The following is a 14865-nucleotide window of genomic DNA, read 5'->3' as shown; positions in this document are numbered from 1 at the left end:
AGCTAGTCTTTCCTTGGGAGTTGGCTAGGACTTGTGGCTCAAGTCAATTCATCCACTTGACTTTTCTTTATTTAGTAAGGGTTAACTAAGTGGTAGCAATGAACAATTCTCATCACAATTGAAAAGGATAACTAGGATAGGACTTCTAATTTTCATACCTTGCCAAGAGCCTTTTATAGTTGTTAGTTTATTTTCATTGCCATTTACTTTTCATGCCTCTTATCAAAACCCCAAAACAACTCAAACCAATAACAAGACACTTTATTGTAATTCCTAGGGAGAACGACCCGAGGTTTGAATACTTCGGTTTATAAATTTTAGGGGTTTGTTTTAGTGACAAACAACTTTTTGTATGAAAGGATTATTGCTTGGTTTAGAAACTATACTTCAACGAGATTTTATTTGAGAAATTCTAAACCATCAAAAATCCATTCATCACTAAGCTAAGATCAGCAAAGTGCAATTGATAAATATTTTTCATAGATAGACTTGAGAAATCGATCTTACCAATATCTTCCTAAGAGCTTATACGATATTGATCTATATCCATCACATTAGAAGTTACGTCTTCATCCACATGATCACTAACATTATGCGCATTTTCATCCATTGTGTGTCTTTGACTATTTGATGCTTCCTGTAATTTATGGTGACTAACGTTAATTACCCAGCAAAATAGGACAAATTAGGTACAATTTATAATCAAATAAGCAAAACTAACCATTAATAGAAGAAAGTAAAATGAGGAAGTATATGCAGAAATGGAATGATTATCAGAGATAGCTACTGCCACTTCTTAATTTCATAATGTCACTACTAGATATAAAAATGTAGCCTAGCTCCATAGCCAGAACTAAAGATCGTAGATCGCATAAAGGCAGAGAAGGCAAATACAAAACACATGTAAAGAGCAAAAGAGGGAATATGAAGTGGCAGTATTTTGAGTGACAGAGTGGGAAACTGGGCATATTTCAAGGCAAAATAGAAAAGGATTAATTTTTTAGAAACGGAAATTAAAATTGTAAACCTACCATAGCTGCAATGCAAAATACAAATGAACTACACAATTCTCATAGCATTATTTGTAAAATCTATGAAGCCTCATACCTCACTATATTAGATACCAATAGAACAATAATAAAGAATTATAATTGCTACATATAATTACCAAATTGGCATGAATCTTAGCTACACCAACATGCTTATAGCACACCACTTCATTCTTATGTCATGGATCACCACAATAAGCAGCTATAAGGTACTACTTTCAGATCATAAATAACTATGTTAGCGTTGCATACGGCATATTGCTCTATGAAATTGAAGGTTAGGGTTTCCTCTATAATTCTATTTCATGTCACTTTGTCCTTCCAACATGAATATAGCATACAATTTCCGAATCAAAACAAATAAACAGAACAAAAAAATTGAATGAAATCAATAAAAAGAAGGAATACAACAAATTCATACAAGGGAGTGGAGGAATACAACAAGAACATAAAAGAAATAAAAAAAATGAAATCAATGAAGCAACTTCATTCTTGAGTCTGAGGCTCCATTGTTACTTTGGAAGTGGAGGATGAAGGGAGAGACGGAGCACCACGGCGCTGATGACCACTCGACGAGAGAAGAGAGAAGAGAAAAGAGGAGACGGGGAGGAAGAGCCTACGAACGACGCTGGGAGATAGATTGGACGGCAATGATGGCTCAACTAGACGGCGAAGGCTAAGACCAGAGGAGAGTAGAATAGGTGATGGTGAGTCAACAGAGAAAGGAATTAGGAATTAGAGTGACTTTGGAGTTTGTTTCTTGTGTAATGAGTTTCGGCGTGAGACTAAATTTGGAGTGTGATGAATTTAGGATTTTATTAGTTGAATTTAAAAAATATTTATGATAAACATAAAAAAATAATAATTATTATTAAATCTCTATGTAAGGTATATTTATAATTTATATTTTGTCTACTAAAAAAGTTCAAAAAAACTTAAATTTACTAAAAACAATCATGAGTAACCTATATCAATTTTAAAGACTAAATTGAATAAATTAAAACTTGAGGAAGACCCATTCCCCAAATGCCTATTAAGTTCTAAATGTATATAACAATCATTTTTTTTTTGTGATTTTCCATGGTCAAATTAATTAAAACACTCTCCATCCTGACAGTTCAGAATTGAAAGACCAATTTGATCATCTTATAATAATAATTAACGGACCAACTTTTTGTTCCCTCTTTAATTCATATTGACTCTCTCTCTACTATTATGCTTCATCGCTTCCTGTGTAAAAATTGTGCTGCCTAGTAATGTTTATGTAGTTTATGGTTTTGGTCTGTTTTTTCTTTTTCTTTTTTTTTTTTAACTCTTGCTCTACTATCGCACCACAAATTAACGTGGAAAGCAGAGCTGCGGACACACACTGACACCGTGAACCTGCTTCAGCTCCTCCACCAAATTAATTTTTGTAGAATGCTAACTTCATAACCATAGCGATGAAACTGTGTTCAGAAGTAAACTAACGAAGACATGCGTGACCTCAACATCATGTTGTGGCGTACGCCGTTTTCCGGTAGCATGCGTACGGTTTCAGCAGCAGAGCTCAATTCCATGATACATGCTTACGTACGCAACAACAACGTACGCCAAGCACGCAAACTGTTTGACGAAAATCCCTCAACCCGCTCCCTTGTTTCCTGGAACATGATGATGATGGCCTACGTTCAACAACATCAAATTCGACATGCCCATGACCTATTCGACCAAATTCCCCAAAGAGATGCCGTTTCGTGGAACATCATGCTCGCTGGTTTTCAGAGAACCATGGACACTCATAGGTCTTTCCAGTGTTTCTTGCAAATGGGAAGAGACGGTATTGGGCCGAATGACTACACACTATCCATATTGCTCAGATCAGTTATGGGTACTCATTTTGATGTTTTGGTGCAGCAGCTTCATGCTCTTGCACTGCATTTGGGACTCAACTTGAATGTATTTGTTGGGTCTGCTTTGATCAAAGCTTATGGGAGTTTAAGGTTGAAGGTGGCTTTGGGTCGTGTGTTTGATGATATATTGATAAAGGATGTAACATCTTGGAATGCTTTGGTTTCCGGTTACATGGAAATAGGAAGTATGGTCGATGCTCAAAAAGCATTCGACCTCATGCCTGAAAGAAACATCATTTCTTGGACTACTTTGGTCAATGGTTATATCAAGAACAAGAGAGTTAACAAAGCAAGGTCTGTATTTAACAGGATGGGGGAGAGAAATGTGGTTTCTTGGACGGTAATGATTAGTGGGTATGTGCAAAACAAGAGATTTATGGATGCATTGAAGCTTTTTCTTTTGATGTTTAAGTCAGGGGCTCGTCCCAATCAATTTACGTTTTCGAGCGTGTTGGATGCATGTGCTGGTTGTCCTTCTCTTCTGATGGGCATGCAAGTCCACCTTTGTCTAATCAAGTCTGGCATAACAGACGATGTAATCTCATTGACATCCCTTGTTGATATGTATGCAAAATGTGGGAATATGGTTGCAGCATTTAGTGTGTTTGAGTCCATTCGAAACAAGAATTTGGTGTCGTGGAACTCGATAATTGGTGGTTATGCCATGCATGGTCTTGCAACTCAAGCACTGGAGCAGTTTGATAGAATGGAAAGAGTTGGTGTCACACCTGATGAAGTTACATTTGTGAATGTGTTATCAGCATGTGTACATGCAGGTCTTGTTGAAGAAGGTGAGAAGCACTTTGCCAACATGGTGGCCAAGTATAGGATCCAAGCAGAGATGGAGCACTATAGTTGCATGGTGGACCTGTATGGAAGAGCAGGGCAATTAGATAAAGCAAAGAAATTGATCAGGACTATGCCCTTTGAACCTGATGTGGTGTTGTGGGGTGCATTACTTTCAGCTTGTGGCCTGCATTCAAATATAGAACTTGGGGAGTATGTTGCGGAAAGAATCCGCAAACTAGAGAGCAATCATCCTGTTTCCTACTCAATGCTTTCAAAGATCCAAGGTGAGAAAGGGACATGGAGCATGGTAAATGAATTAAGGGACATGATGAAGGAGAAACAAATAAAAAAGCAGAAGGCATTTAGCTGGGTTGAGTGATCTCTTGATGTACATTCAGCTAAATTATGAGCAATTTATGGGGGAAGTTGTTGCCATGAAAAGAGATGTCCCACTCCTTTTTTTGAGAGCCTTTGTTATGGTCATCCTCAAACCACTGCCCATGGAACAAGAATTTATTTCCTTGCTTGGCTTCTGAATAAATCAAATGCTTGTGTTGGGGGGTTTTCAACTGCTGCTGAAACGAATGCCCAGCAAATGATTCGGGTTTGGGTAATTGCTTTGTCTTCATACGCCGTCAATGTTTTATGTGGGGTTGGAGAGGGGAAGTGTCATATGCACAGTTGTATAAAACGAGTTCCCTATGCCTCCCCAGTACATTTCATGTTTGCAGCCAAAGCTGGGTAGCTGGATAAGAAGATTTTGATCTGTAAGAAGTGATAACAGACACAAAATTATGGCGGGGACAATGAATTTTATGAGTGATCATAAAATAAAATGTTTCGCTCTGCTCTTCCTTATAAAAAGTATGAAAGATATATAACTAACTGAAATTCATTTCCCGACCTTGATTACTTCATTCTTCCATTTAATTTCTTCTTATACTCTGAAATTACTATTGTTGTTCATCTTCCTTTGCTATACTACCTCTACATTGTTATGGTTCTTCAATAATAATCCTCGATAGCTTGCAATTGATATCACAGTTGTCATAATTATATGACTACATTTTATGTAGTCCAAATTCTATTTAGACAAATATTCGATAGACTTTTTAATTGTTAAGGAAATAAATCACTGTGCGATCACTATGTCATTTCGTCGGGATCAGTGTGTCATTTTGTCTTGCCTCTTAAGAAGGTTCACCCTCTTCTCTTCACTACTCATCCATTTGGCAGATGTCATGATTTTTTTTACATCCATCACTAGGAAGCAAGACAAGTTAGCGCCTAGCGGTGGCAGCTACTAAAACATGAGATAGCACGAGAAATGGGAGAATTAAAAGTCGGCAGTGTACACTGTCAAAGTCATACTCTACCCTAGCTTCTTCCTTCTTTTTGTTTTGTGTAGTGTTTCTTCAACACTTAACTCATGAACATATCCATATTATTCAGTGATTCAGTCTACATATAAAAGGAAACCGTTTTTTTCTATCAGTAAATAAACTCAGAAGGATCCAAAACTGGAATGTGACTATGTGATGAGTACAAGTTTCAGAGCACACAAGGCATTAAAAACAAAGAAACATAAAATTGTTTCAATAATAAGTTCACAGGTGGATGTACCAAACCCTCAATGCATCCAATAATTTTAAGAGTTTTATTTTAGTTTATTAATATCTCTATGTTGATCATATATTAGCTACAAATTTGCGATAGTGGCCGTCCACCAACTCCATTGGGGTATCAACATTACCATCCCTTTGTGATAACATAAACGCACCACAAGTAAAACGTGTAGCTGTTTCCTTGGATAATACACCGTGTTTCACATTGTGAAATTTTCCATTGCTCCATATCTATATAGAGATACAGTTCAATCATGACATAAAAGTTTAATATATACCTTACAAATTAATATTTAAGGCCATAAGATGCATAGATACTTAAATTGGTAGTCAAATTAAAGTTTGAAAAATTATTTATTTCACAAGACTTTGTTTATATATTGCTTGCTCTATGAATGATGATGTGAGTGACTAATGATAATTAAAAGGGAAAGTATGAGGAGCCAATGAAATATTTGTACAATGTGTATAATGGAGGTTTAGAGAGTATTAGAGATATAACCATTAGTGTTACCTTTTCCTATCAGTTGAAACTTTTGGGATGAATAGTATCATAATATGATATTAGAGTTCTAGATTCGAAAAGTCAAGAGTTTGATCTTTGGTGAACCCCAAAATCAGTTTAACCTTTTGGAAAGATGTTTATTATCCATAGTACTCGGATGGTTATTCTAGATAGTATGAGAGATGTTCATTTTGTAACTTAATAGTCCATTGTAGACATTGTACAAATAAGTCATTATCTCCTTAGCGGGACTCTAATTGAAATTGCATTATCTAATATCAATCAACAATGATGAAGTTCTCATTATGAATGATGGTGCAACGATTGACGATAAAAGGAAGTCCATTATGATTTAAACAAATGAATTATTGTTAATGATGAACTGATGATGACCGAAAACATAACTAATGAAACTTGAAAGATACGTGGTGGTATGAGCGATTAATAGAGGTCACAATTAATGGTTTTTTTATCTAGAATATTTATGGAGTTCACGATTAATTTAAGATCTATTTCATTGTTTTTTGTTTCTCATTGGGCACAGGATTCCATTGTTCCATTAAATAGTCCAAACTTTCTAGGACCAGGACCATCAAATCCTGTGCCATGAGATAGCACGAGAAATGGGAGAGAAACAGGCAGTGTATACTTTCACAAACTCATACTCTACATTAGCTTTTTTTGTTTAGTGTTTGTTCAAGATCTCAACTCATAAACATGCTCGTCTTCTTCAGTCTATATATATAAGAGGACACCATTTCAATAATAAGTTCACAGTTTGATGCACCAAGCCTTCAATGCATCCACTCATTTCACTAATTTTATTTGATGATATTAATATCTCTAAAGTCACCATACATTAGCTACACATTTGCAACATTGGCCAAGAACTTTGCTAATTCCCCTCGTGCGCTAACTCGAAACTGCCTTAAATCTTCATAGTTGAATGAGCGATATAGCCGTGGGTGATTAAGGTCCACCAACTCTGTTGGGGTATCAATTTTACCATCCCTTGGTGAAAACATAAACACACCAAAACTAAGACGTGTAGTTGCTTCCTTGCATAATACCCGGTGTTTCACATTGTGAAATCTTCCATTGCTCCATATCTAGACATATATACATTTCAAATCATTACATAGAAGTTTACAAAAGTGCTATTTGATCGTACGCTAAAGTTAGCCGTATTCATATATAAATATATATTATTTAATTTATTTTTAATGAATATTTATATTTTAATATATATTTTATACATTAGTAATTTAGTGGTTAAAAGTTTAATATCTTACAAATTAATACTTAATGGCATAAAGGACATAGATGCTTAAATTGGCAGTCTAATTGTTAGTCAAATTAAAGTTTGAAAAATTATATATTCCAACATAATTTATGTCAATTATAAGATAACTTTCTAGGTTATGGGACACTTTTGGCCAAGTCATATAATAAAAATGCCTTTTGAGCTGAGATTTCGCGAGACCTTGTTTATATATCGCTCACTTTACAGAGGATGATGTGAATGACTAATTATAAAAGGATGATAGGTTGCTTTTGATTTTAAGAACATAATAGATAGAACACTAAAAACAGAATATAAAGAATAGAAATATTTCCTCAGATTTGATATTTAAAATTAAAACACCTAAACTCATGATATACTTGAAATATTTCCTAAGATTTGATATTTAAATTAATTGTTGAGTTTGAAAAAATAATAACAATAATTTGATAATATTCAAACATATAATATTGGGCCAAAAGTCTAAAATTGAGTGAATAATTTTTTCGGCTAGTGTGCAGGCCAAATTTAAATAAAAGAGCAACAAGCAACTAAAAATAAAAGGTTTGTTCTGTTTCTTGTTTCTGATCATTTATGAAGAGATAAAATAAAATTGTCTTTTTTGAAATATTAACTTGACATTCACTAGCAAAGAAGTTTCATATCCAATTCGAAATTAAAATAAATTTAAAAAAATCATAGATTCAACTCATCTTTTTTAAGTCATTAACAAACCTTCATTAGTGTTAAAACATCATGTTTGAGTGAATTTAGTTCTATAAAAGATTTGACATTTTAATTTGGTTTTTAAAAATGATCAAAATAAGTTAAGTTGGTTATTTTTTTTAATTCACGGTCACATGTTTAAGGATGACAAGTGAACAAGAAATTAAAAAGTATAATCAGCTTAACTCACATTGATAGCTTTTAAGGACCAGACATTAAATATATAAAAGACCAAATTAATTGATGCAAAATCTTTGCAAAAGCATTTTAAGCATTAACTCAATAATATAGCGAAGAGTTTAATTTTAATACACTGATAATGTAAAACGTTCTACAGAGTTGTATAATCATAATCATTTTTTTGAATGACCATTTACATAATTAATGTAAAAAAGTTATTTTTATTAATATAGAGTTATATAATTAAATACACGTATAAAACGATTTTACAATTACAATGCCTCAAAATTAAATTCTATAACTAGAAGGATATGGTATGTTGGATTTCCAACGAATAATGTCTAATTATTTTTAAACTAATAAAATTTTAAAAGTGAAAATTTTTTTATGAAGCATATAAACCCTAAGATATTTATCAACTAGAAATCAATGACTTGAAGTTTACTTCTCATGATTAAGTGAATAATAATTTAAAAATAATGAAAATAATTTAGTTCCAAATTTGTTTCAGCCAAATTAAAAGACTATTGAAATTATGCATACTTACATGTCCAACATCTCCAATAATACAAAGGAAGGATCCAGATTGGGGAGGGACTGCCTTAAATGATCCAGAGTGGTCCATAATTTCAAGACCTCCAACTTTATCATCATCTTGAAGTAAGGTCACAAAGCTTGTATCCGTATGGATTGGTATTCCTACGGAGCCTATGCTTTCTGCATTGAAGCTATACTTGATAACCCTAAATAGCAATGGCCAGTCCTTAAAATCAGTACTCACTACGCCCAAAGACTCAGCCATTTTTTGTGATACACTTGTTGCCAAGTCATTAACAGCTTCACCATATGCCTCAATTGTTTTCCTGTGAAACAAACAAAGTCAACCTTATAAACTGAGAAGACGCAACTACCAATGTGAAAACTCATGCTGTTAGGGTAGAGTTGGTTGAGGTGAGTGAGAAGAGTTGAGAGACAATATGCACAACTAGCAAAGAAAAGAAAATGACAGTGTGAAAAATATTGATGAATCTCATTCAATTAAGCTGCAGAATTAAGTTTATTTACATAACGGAAATTCTAACTAACATCGAACTCTAGCTAACTAACTTAGGTTGACTTCTAACTCAAATTTTCTTTAACTCACTCTTAAATATCTAGTTATAACAACTAACTTCAGCAACTAGTAGCCAGCATAATTTACTTTGCATACATGAGAGTTAGTTATGCATGCATGCATTGACCTACATTTTTTGCTTTGATTGGCTGAGTGCTATCCTCCTGAACTAATATAAAACTATCATGATATGCAAGACAATTTTGATTTCATATATTTTAGTCTTGGAAAAGTTTAGAGTAAGCAGTTTTATTGAATTTTGGCCAATGTAACCAGCAGAAAAAGGTGAGCTATTGAATAAAATCTCACACTAATCTTACACTATCAAATCATCATTGATGACTAGTTAACCTAGCATTGCTCTTTAGTCTTTAGGATTTTGACCAATTCTAAGATATTTTACATTTAAAATTATCTCAGCTCTAATATTATTTTATTTTGAAATCATCATTTCCTAAATTTCGGACAAAAATACCCTTCTTTCTTCTCCTCTTCGCTAACCTTTTCCCCTCTTGTCCTACTCTCGTCACCAACACCTTTCATCCCTCATTTCTACCGCCTCCATCACCTCTTCCCCTCACACCATTGACACCTTCACTAGCACCCCTTCTTACCTGGCCCACAGCAACAGCAACAACAATCATAACAATAACAACAATACGAATAATATTTAATTTTTAAAAAATTCAAAGAACAGCAAAGACACAGAGAGGGGACGGGAAGCTGAGGATCGTGAGATCAAGGAAGCAGCAGAGCGCAGTGTACATCGAGATGTCCGCCGGGAGGGAGCAATCATGTGCCATATTCTTCCGCGGAGCTCTAGCGAGGTGGAAAAGGAAAAGATAAATTGACATTGGATGTTTTCGGCGATCTATTCTTCGGCCGCGGGCTCCATATGCAGCAGTGACGACGACGATAGCGGCAGTGCTTCCATCAATGTTGCTGCCTCCTTCCTCTTTCTCTCTCTCTTTATCTTTCTCTAATTGGTTCTGTCTTTCCGCTTCTCCTTTTTTATTGTTCTCTCTTTATTTCTCTCTGTTTTGTACTCTCTAGATGATGGGTGTTGGTGACGATTGGAGCAAAAGTAAAAAGCGTAGTGAATTTAAATTCGGGTGATGAACAAATCGAATCTTAAGGATCGTGTGATTAGATTTTTTTTTTTTTTAAGTTTAGAGCACATCGGTAGATCAATTTTATGGTTAAAAACTCAAAATCCGATCTTGGAATTTGTTGATTTGATAGTCATCTTTCACATCTTTGGATAATACATAAAGTTCCAATAACCATGAATAACTTTACTGTTTTCTCAATATAAAAATTAAAAAGCGAAAAATTAATCATTATCTTATTATTAATTAATAATGATTGGTATAAATGTGAAATTAGTATGTTTTAACTTTTTATCAATAATTTACGTTAATTTAGTATGTTTTCTCTTTCTCGCTTCACTATCTCCAATTCTCGATCTCTCCTGGCCCCTAGTCACTCTCCAACCCCACACCTCCTCGTACTTCTCTGCTCTGCGATTTGCCTTCCTTCACCGCCGAGGCTCATTCCTCGATGTGTCACCGCTGGTTTCTGGTAGCTTCCGCCGTTGCCTCTGTTCGAGTTCTGCTCCTTCTGTTGTCACCTCAGTTCGATCTGCCCGTTCTGCCTCCGGTCCCTCTAGGCTCGGCACTGCTTGGCCTCTGGGCCTGACACGCACGGCCGGTCGTTTTCTTTTATTTGACTTTTGCTTTAAAAAAATAATTTTGTTACAAGCATGATTGGAAATTTCTTTAAAGAAATAATATTATCTTTTTCTGCAATTTATTTTTCTATTTTATCTTTGTCTTTAAGTATAAATTTCCGGTCCGGTTTTGATAGTGTCGGATGGATTGGATTGACTTCTCCAAAAGTCTGAAAAAATTTGTAATCGGTTCCGTTACCTTTGGTTGTAGGAGTCTCTGGCTCTGGATCCATTCAATTTGAATGATTGAACTTTGAACCTCAAATAAGAAAAAAATAAAATAAAATAAAAAATAACAATAATAACAAACAACTGAGTACTGACCTCTGCTTTGGTGGCACACCCAATTGAGAGCAGAATTGGTCCACAGCCTGCGGCGATTTGTGAATGTCATAGAGTGCCAATCCCTCATAGAAAGGACTTATTTCAGATGGTGGCCTGTAGCCAGATTCAGGGATCACTGGCTTGTTCTTCGTCTTGATCTCCACGGGGAGGTCGTGAAGATACTTTGCCACTGATTTCATATCCGCCATGAGTGTTTCTGGAACCGTGTGGTTGATGATCCTGAAGCACCCACATCTCTCACATGCCTCTCTTAGCTTCTTCAACTCCTCCTCTTTGTTCCTGAGTTGCTGAAAATCTACTACAGGAACCTCCATTGTGTTTTCTTTGTCTTTGCTTTTGGTTTTATGTGTGGGTAGTTTGCACATGAATATAACAGCTCATCCCCGTAAAAGTTGGGTTAGTGCCACTTGGTTATTAAAAATAATCTCAATTATACCGATTGTATACCAAAAATATAACAATTTATCAATAGCATTTTTGTCGATTTCTGTGTTTAATAGAAATATTTTTATAGATGTGTCTAATAAAAATGTCTTTTTTATGATTATATCTAATAAAAATATCTTTATATATGTATTTTCTGTATGTGTTTTTTTATATGTGTTTAAAATATAATAATTAATTATTATTTACAATAAATTAATAGATAGTATATTAATATCCTATACTTTTTTAAAATATAAATCAACTATTAAAATTAGTTAAAATATATATTAAAAAATTAAAAATAAATTAAATTATATATTTTAATAGTTATATATAAAAAATATTAAAAAATTATTAGAATTTATTACTTTCTATTATTAAATAATTATTAATTAAAAATACAAAATAAAATATATTATTAAATTATTAAAATTAAAAAATTAAATTAATAATTAAATAAAAATTAAAATTAATAAATTCTAATGGTGCTATCATTTTTATATTATATATAGTGAAAAATCTGAGTAACTGCCTCAATACTTGGTTTGATAGAGACCACCGACCACCTATGTAGATACCTTTACTTCCATTCAATCATGGTGCCCCACTTGTGTGCCTTTAATTTCCCAATCTACCCTACATTTTTCAGTATTTAATTAACACCAATACTATATCTTCTTAATTAACTCATGCAATGTGTCGTCAATGTCAATTCATCATTTCTATCGACTCTTTTACTACTATCTTATGTAACACTTAGGGGTGCACAGACCCGGTCCGAAGGCCCGGCCCGGCCCCGAATACTTTAGGGACTAATTTGGTGTGATTTCATCGGGTCTAGGGTCGGGTACGGGTCTCAAAAATAGACCCGATCATTATTTTGGGTCGGGTCCGGGTCATATCTCGGGTCACCCGAAGTCGGCCCGGTGGCCCGGTCATCATACACAATTAATATTTTGTGTTATTAGTGATAGATTATGACTATTCTTATGTGGAATTTAAGTATTGTAAACCTTAATATTTTATATTATTAGTCATTATAAGACTATAAATTAATGTTTTATGTTTAGAATGCATAAGACTTTAGACTAATACATAAGATTGTGTTATTTGTATTGATTTAAATATTTGGTATTATTAGACAATATTAGTATTGATTGTGGTTATGCTTTAATTTTGAAGAAGGGTTGGTTCTTGTTATATTTTTCTAAGTGAATTTTACCATGTTAACTAATGGTTGGAGTCTTGGAAATTTAAATTTTTTTACATGCTAGCTTACAAGAAGGTATCAACGTAATGTAATGTTAACGGCCCGGTTTTCACCCGGTTTTCACCCGGTATAATTGTGGCCCGAAAGTGTATTGGTTTCATCGGGTCTAGGGCCGGGTTCGGGTCTAATAAATAGACCCGGTGTATATTTCGGGTCGGGTCTAGGTCACATCAAACCCGGCTTCACCCGGCCCATGTGCACCCCTAGTAACACTCATACAAACCAATTTTTTTTATTTATTATATTGAATAATTTTTGTATAGTAATGCGTGGTAATTTCTTTTGAAAAATTACCTGAAAGAAGCAACCTTCGGTTGATCTTAATCTGTATATATATGGTGGAAGAAAATCATGACCAAGATACAGAAAATGTGCATATGCGGAGCTATATATGTACGAGTTTCGACTTTGCACTACAAAAAAAAGGTCTATGGTCACAGTAAAAAATCGTGATCATAGCTAGTGAAAAAGATGAGTATAAATTTATGGTTACAGTTTTTGACCTATGGTTACAGTTTTTCTGTCGTGGCCTATTTTTTCTTGGCTATAGACATATAGTCACTGTTTTTTTTTATTTATGGTTACGGTTTCTATGGTCATGGTTGTAATGTTTAAATTCTGTCACTTTGGGCCACGTTTTTTTACCGTGACAATAGGTGAATTTATGGTCACGCGATAAAACTGTGACCATAAATCCCTTTAGATCACTCCCTAAAACCGTGATCATAGGCCCCTTTAGGTCACCCCCAAAACCGTGACCATAGACTCCTTTAGGCCACCCTCAAAATCGTGACCATAGACCCCTTTTAGGTCACCCTTCTAAAAAATCGTGACCATAGATCCTTTTTTGTCACTGTAAAAAATCGTGACCATAGACATCTTTAGGTCACCTCCAAAACTATGACTATAGATACCTTTTAGGCCACTCCCAAAATCGTGACCATAGACTCATTTAGGTCACCCCCCAAAACCGTGACCATAGAGCCTTTTAAGTCATCCTTTTTTGAAAAACCGTGACCATAGTCCGTTTTTTGTCACTGTAAAAAACCGTGACCATAGATCCCTTTAGATCAACCCCAAAACTGTGACCATAGACTTTTTTAGGCTACCCTAAAAAATCGTGACCATAGACCCCTTTAGGCCACCTCCCAAAATCGTGACTGTAGACCCTTTTAGGTCACTCTTTTTTAAAAAATCGTGACCATAGACCCCTTCAAGTCACCCCTCAAAACCGTGACCATAGACTTTTTTAGGCCACCCTTTTTTAAAAAATCGTGACTATACGTACTCTATGATCACCTTTTCCAAAAAATACTGTGACCATAACTTTTTTTGTCATCCTAAAAAATCGTGATTGGGAAGGACAGTAGAAGTGGAAGAGCCTTTGATCTTGTTGGACCACAAAAGTGCTCATGCTATATCATACCATCAAAATTTTCCATCACAGCAAAAATATATTAAGGCCTGTTGTAAAACAACTAAATAAATAAAGAAGATGTAATTATGAAATAATGTAATATAATTAGATAGCTTTAATAATAATATTCACAATGATTACTATCTCAATATAATAAGGATGATTAATATATCTACTAATATTATATGTTGTAGTATATGAAGAGAAAAGATAAAAAGAACTTTGTATGTAGAGAGAGAAGATTTTGAATTGTAAAATGCTTCCTTCAGTATTGAGAAAGATAGCCACCCAAGACATACATGGTCATCCATCTTTATCACAACACTCCCCCTTGGATGACCATTTAGGACTATTGCCTCGTTAAAACCTTACTAAAGAAAAACCCAATGGAAAAAAACCTTAGTCAAGGAAAAAGAGTACAATATCCTTTAGTGATGGGGACTGCCTCATTAAAAACCTTGTTAAGAAAAATCCAATGAAAAAAAAACCTGACAAAGGAAAAAAGAGTACAGTCTC

At 34.4% G+C, this 14865-nt stretch overlaps 2 protein-coding genes across 2 annotated transcripts; one reads left to right on the top strand and one right to left on the bottom strand.

The window, feature by feature from the left end:
- The first annotated feature begins 2699 nt into the window (after positions 1–2699).
- On the top strand, positions 2700–4109 carry LOC112746875 (pentatricopeptide repeat-containing protein At1g74630-like). Its single transcript, XM_025794999.2, has one exon. The coding sequence runs from the start codon at positions 2700–2702 to the stop codon at positions 4107–4109; it is 1410 nt and encodes a 469-aa protein (XP_025650784.2).
- A 2400-nt stretch (positions 4110–6509) lies between these two features.
- On the bottom strand, positions 6510–11649 carry LOC112746864 (2-oxoglutarate-dependent dioxygenase DAO). Its single transcript, XM_025794992.3, has 3 exons — positions 11216–11649; positions 8596–8911; positions 6510–6969 (listed from the first exon to the last, which is right to left on the bottom strand). The coding sequence occupies exons 1-3, from the start codon at positions 11599–11601 to the stop codon at positions 6724–6726; spliced, it is 948 nt and encodes a 315-aa protein (XP_025650777.1). The 5' UTR covers positions 11602–11649; the 3' UTR covers positions 6510–6723.
- Positions 11650–14865: the final 3216 nt, after the last annotated feature.

Source organism: Arachis hypogaea, chromosome 2, assembly GCF_003086295.3.
Source record: "Arachis hypogaea cultivar Tifrunner chromosome 2, arahy.Tifrunner.gnm2.J5K5, whole genome shotgun sequence".
In the NCBI taxonomy this organism is placed as follows: domain Eukaryota; kingdom Viridiplantae; phylum Streptophyta; class Magnoliopsida; order Fabales; family Fabaceae; genus Arachis; species Arachis hypogaea.
Note: the sequence above shows the minus strand (reverse complement) of the source record. Positions and strands in the feature narration are given on the sequence as shown.

Excerpts from the sequence above, each read along its gene's own strand:
- LOC112746864 (XM_025794992.3), bottom strand. The coding sequence starts at position 11,601 with ATGTGCAAACTACCCACACATAAAACCAAAAGCAAAGACAAAGAAAAC. Across the intron at positions 8,912-11,215 it reads GGTGTGCCACCAAAGCAGAG|GAAAACAATTGAGGCATATG; the intron begins GTCAGTACTCAG and ends TTTGTTTCACAG. Across the intron at positions 6,970-8,595 it reads TTATTGGAGATGTTGGACAT|ATATGGAGCAATGGAAGATT; the intron begins GTAAGTATGCAT and ends ATATATGTCTAG.
- LOC112746875 (XM_025794999.2), top strand. The coding sequence starts at position 2,700 with ATGATGATGATGGCCTACGTTCAACAACATCAAATTCGACATGCCCAT.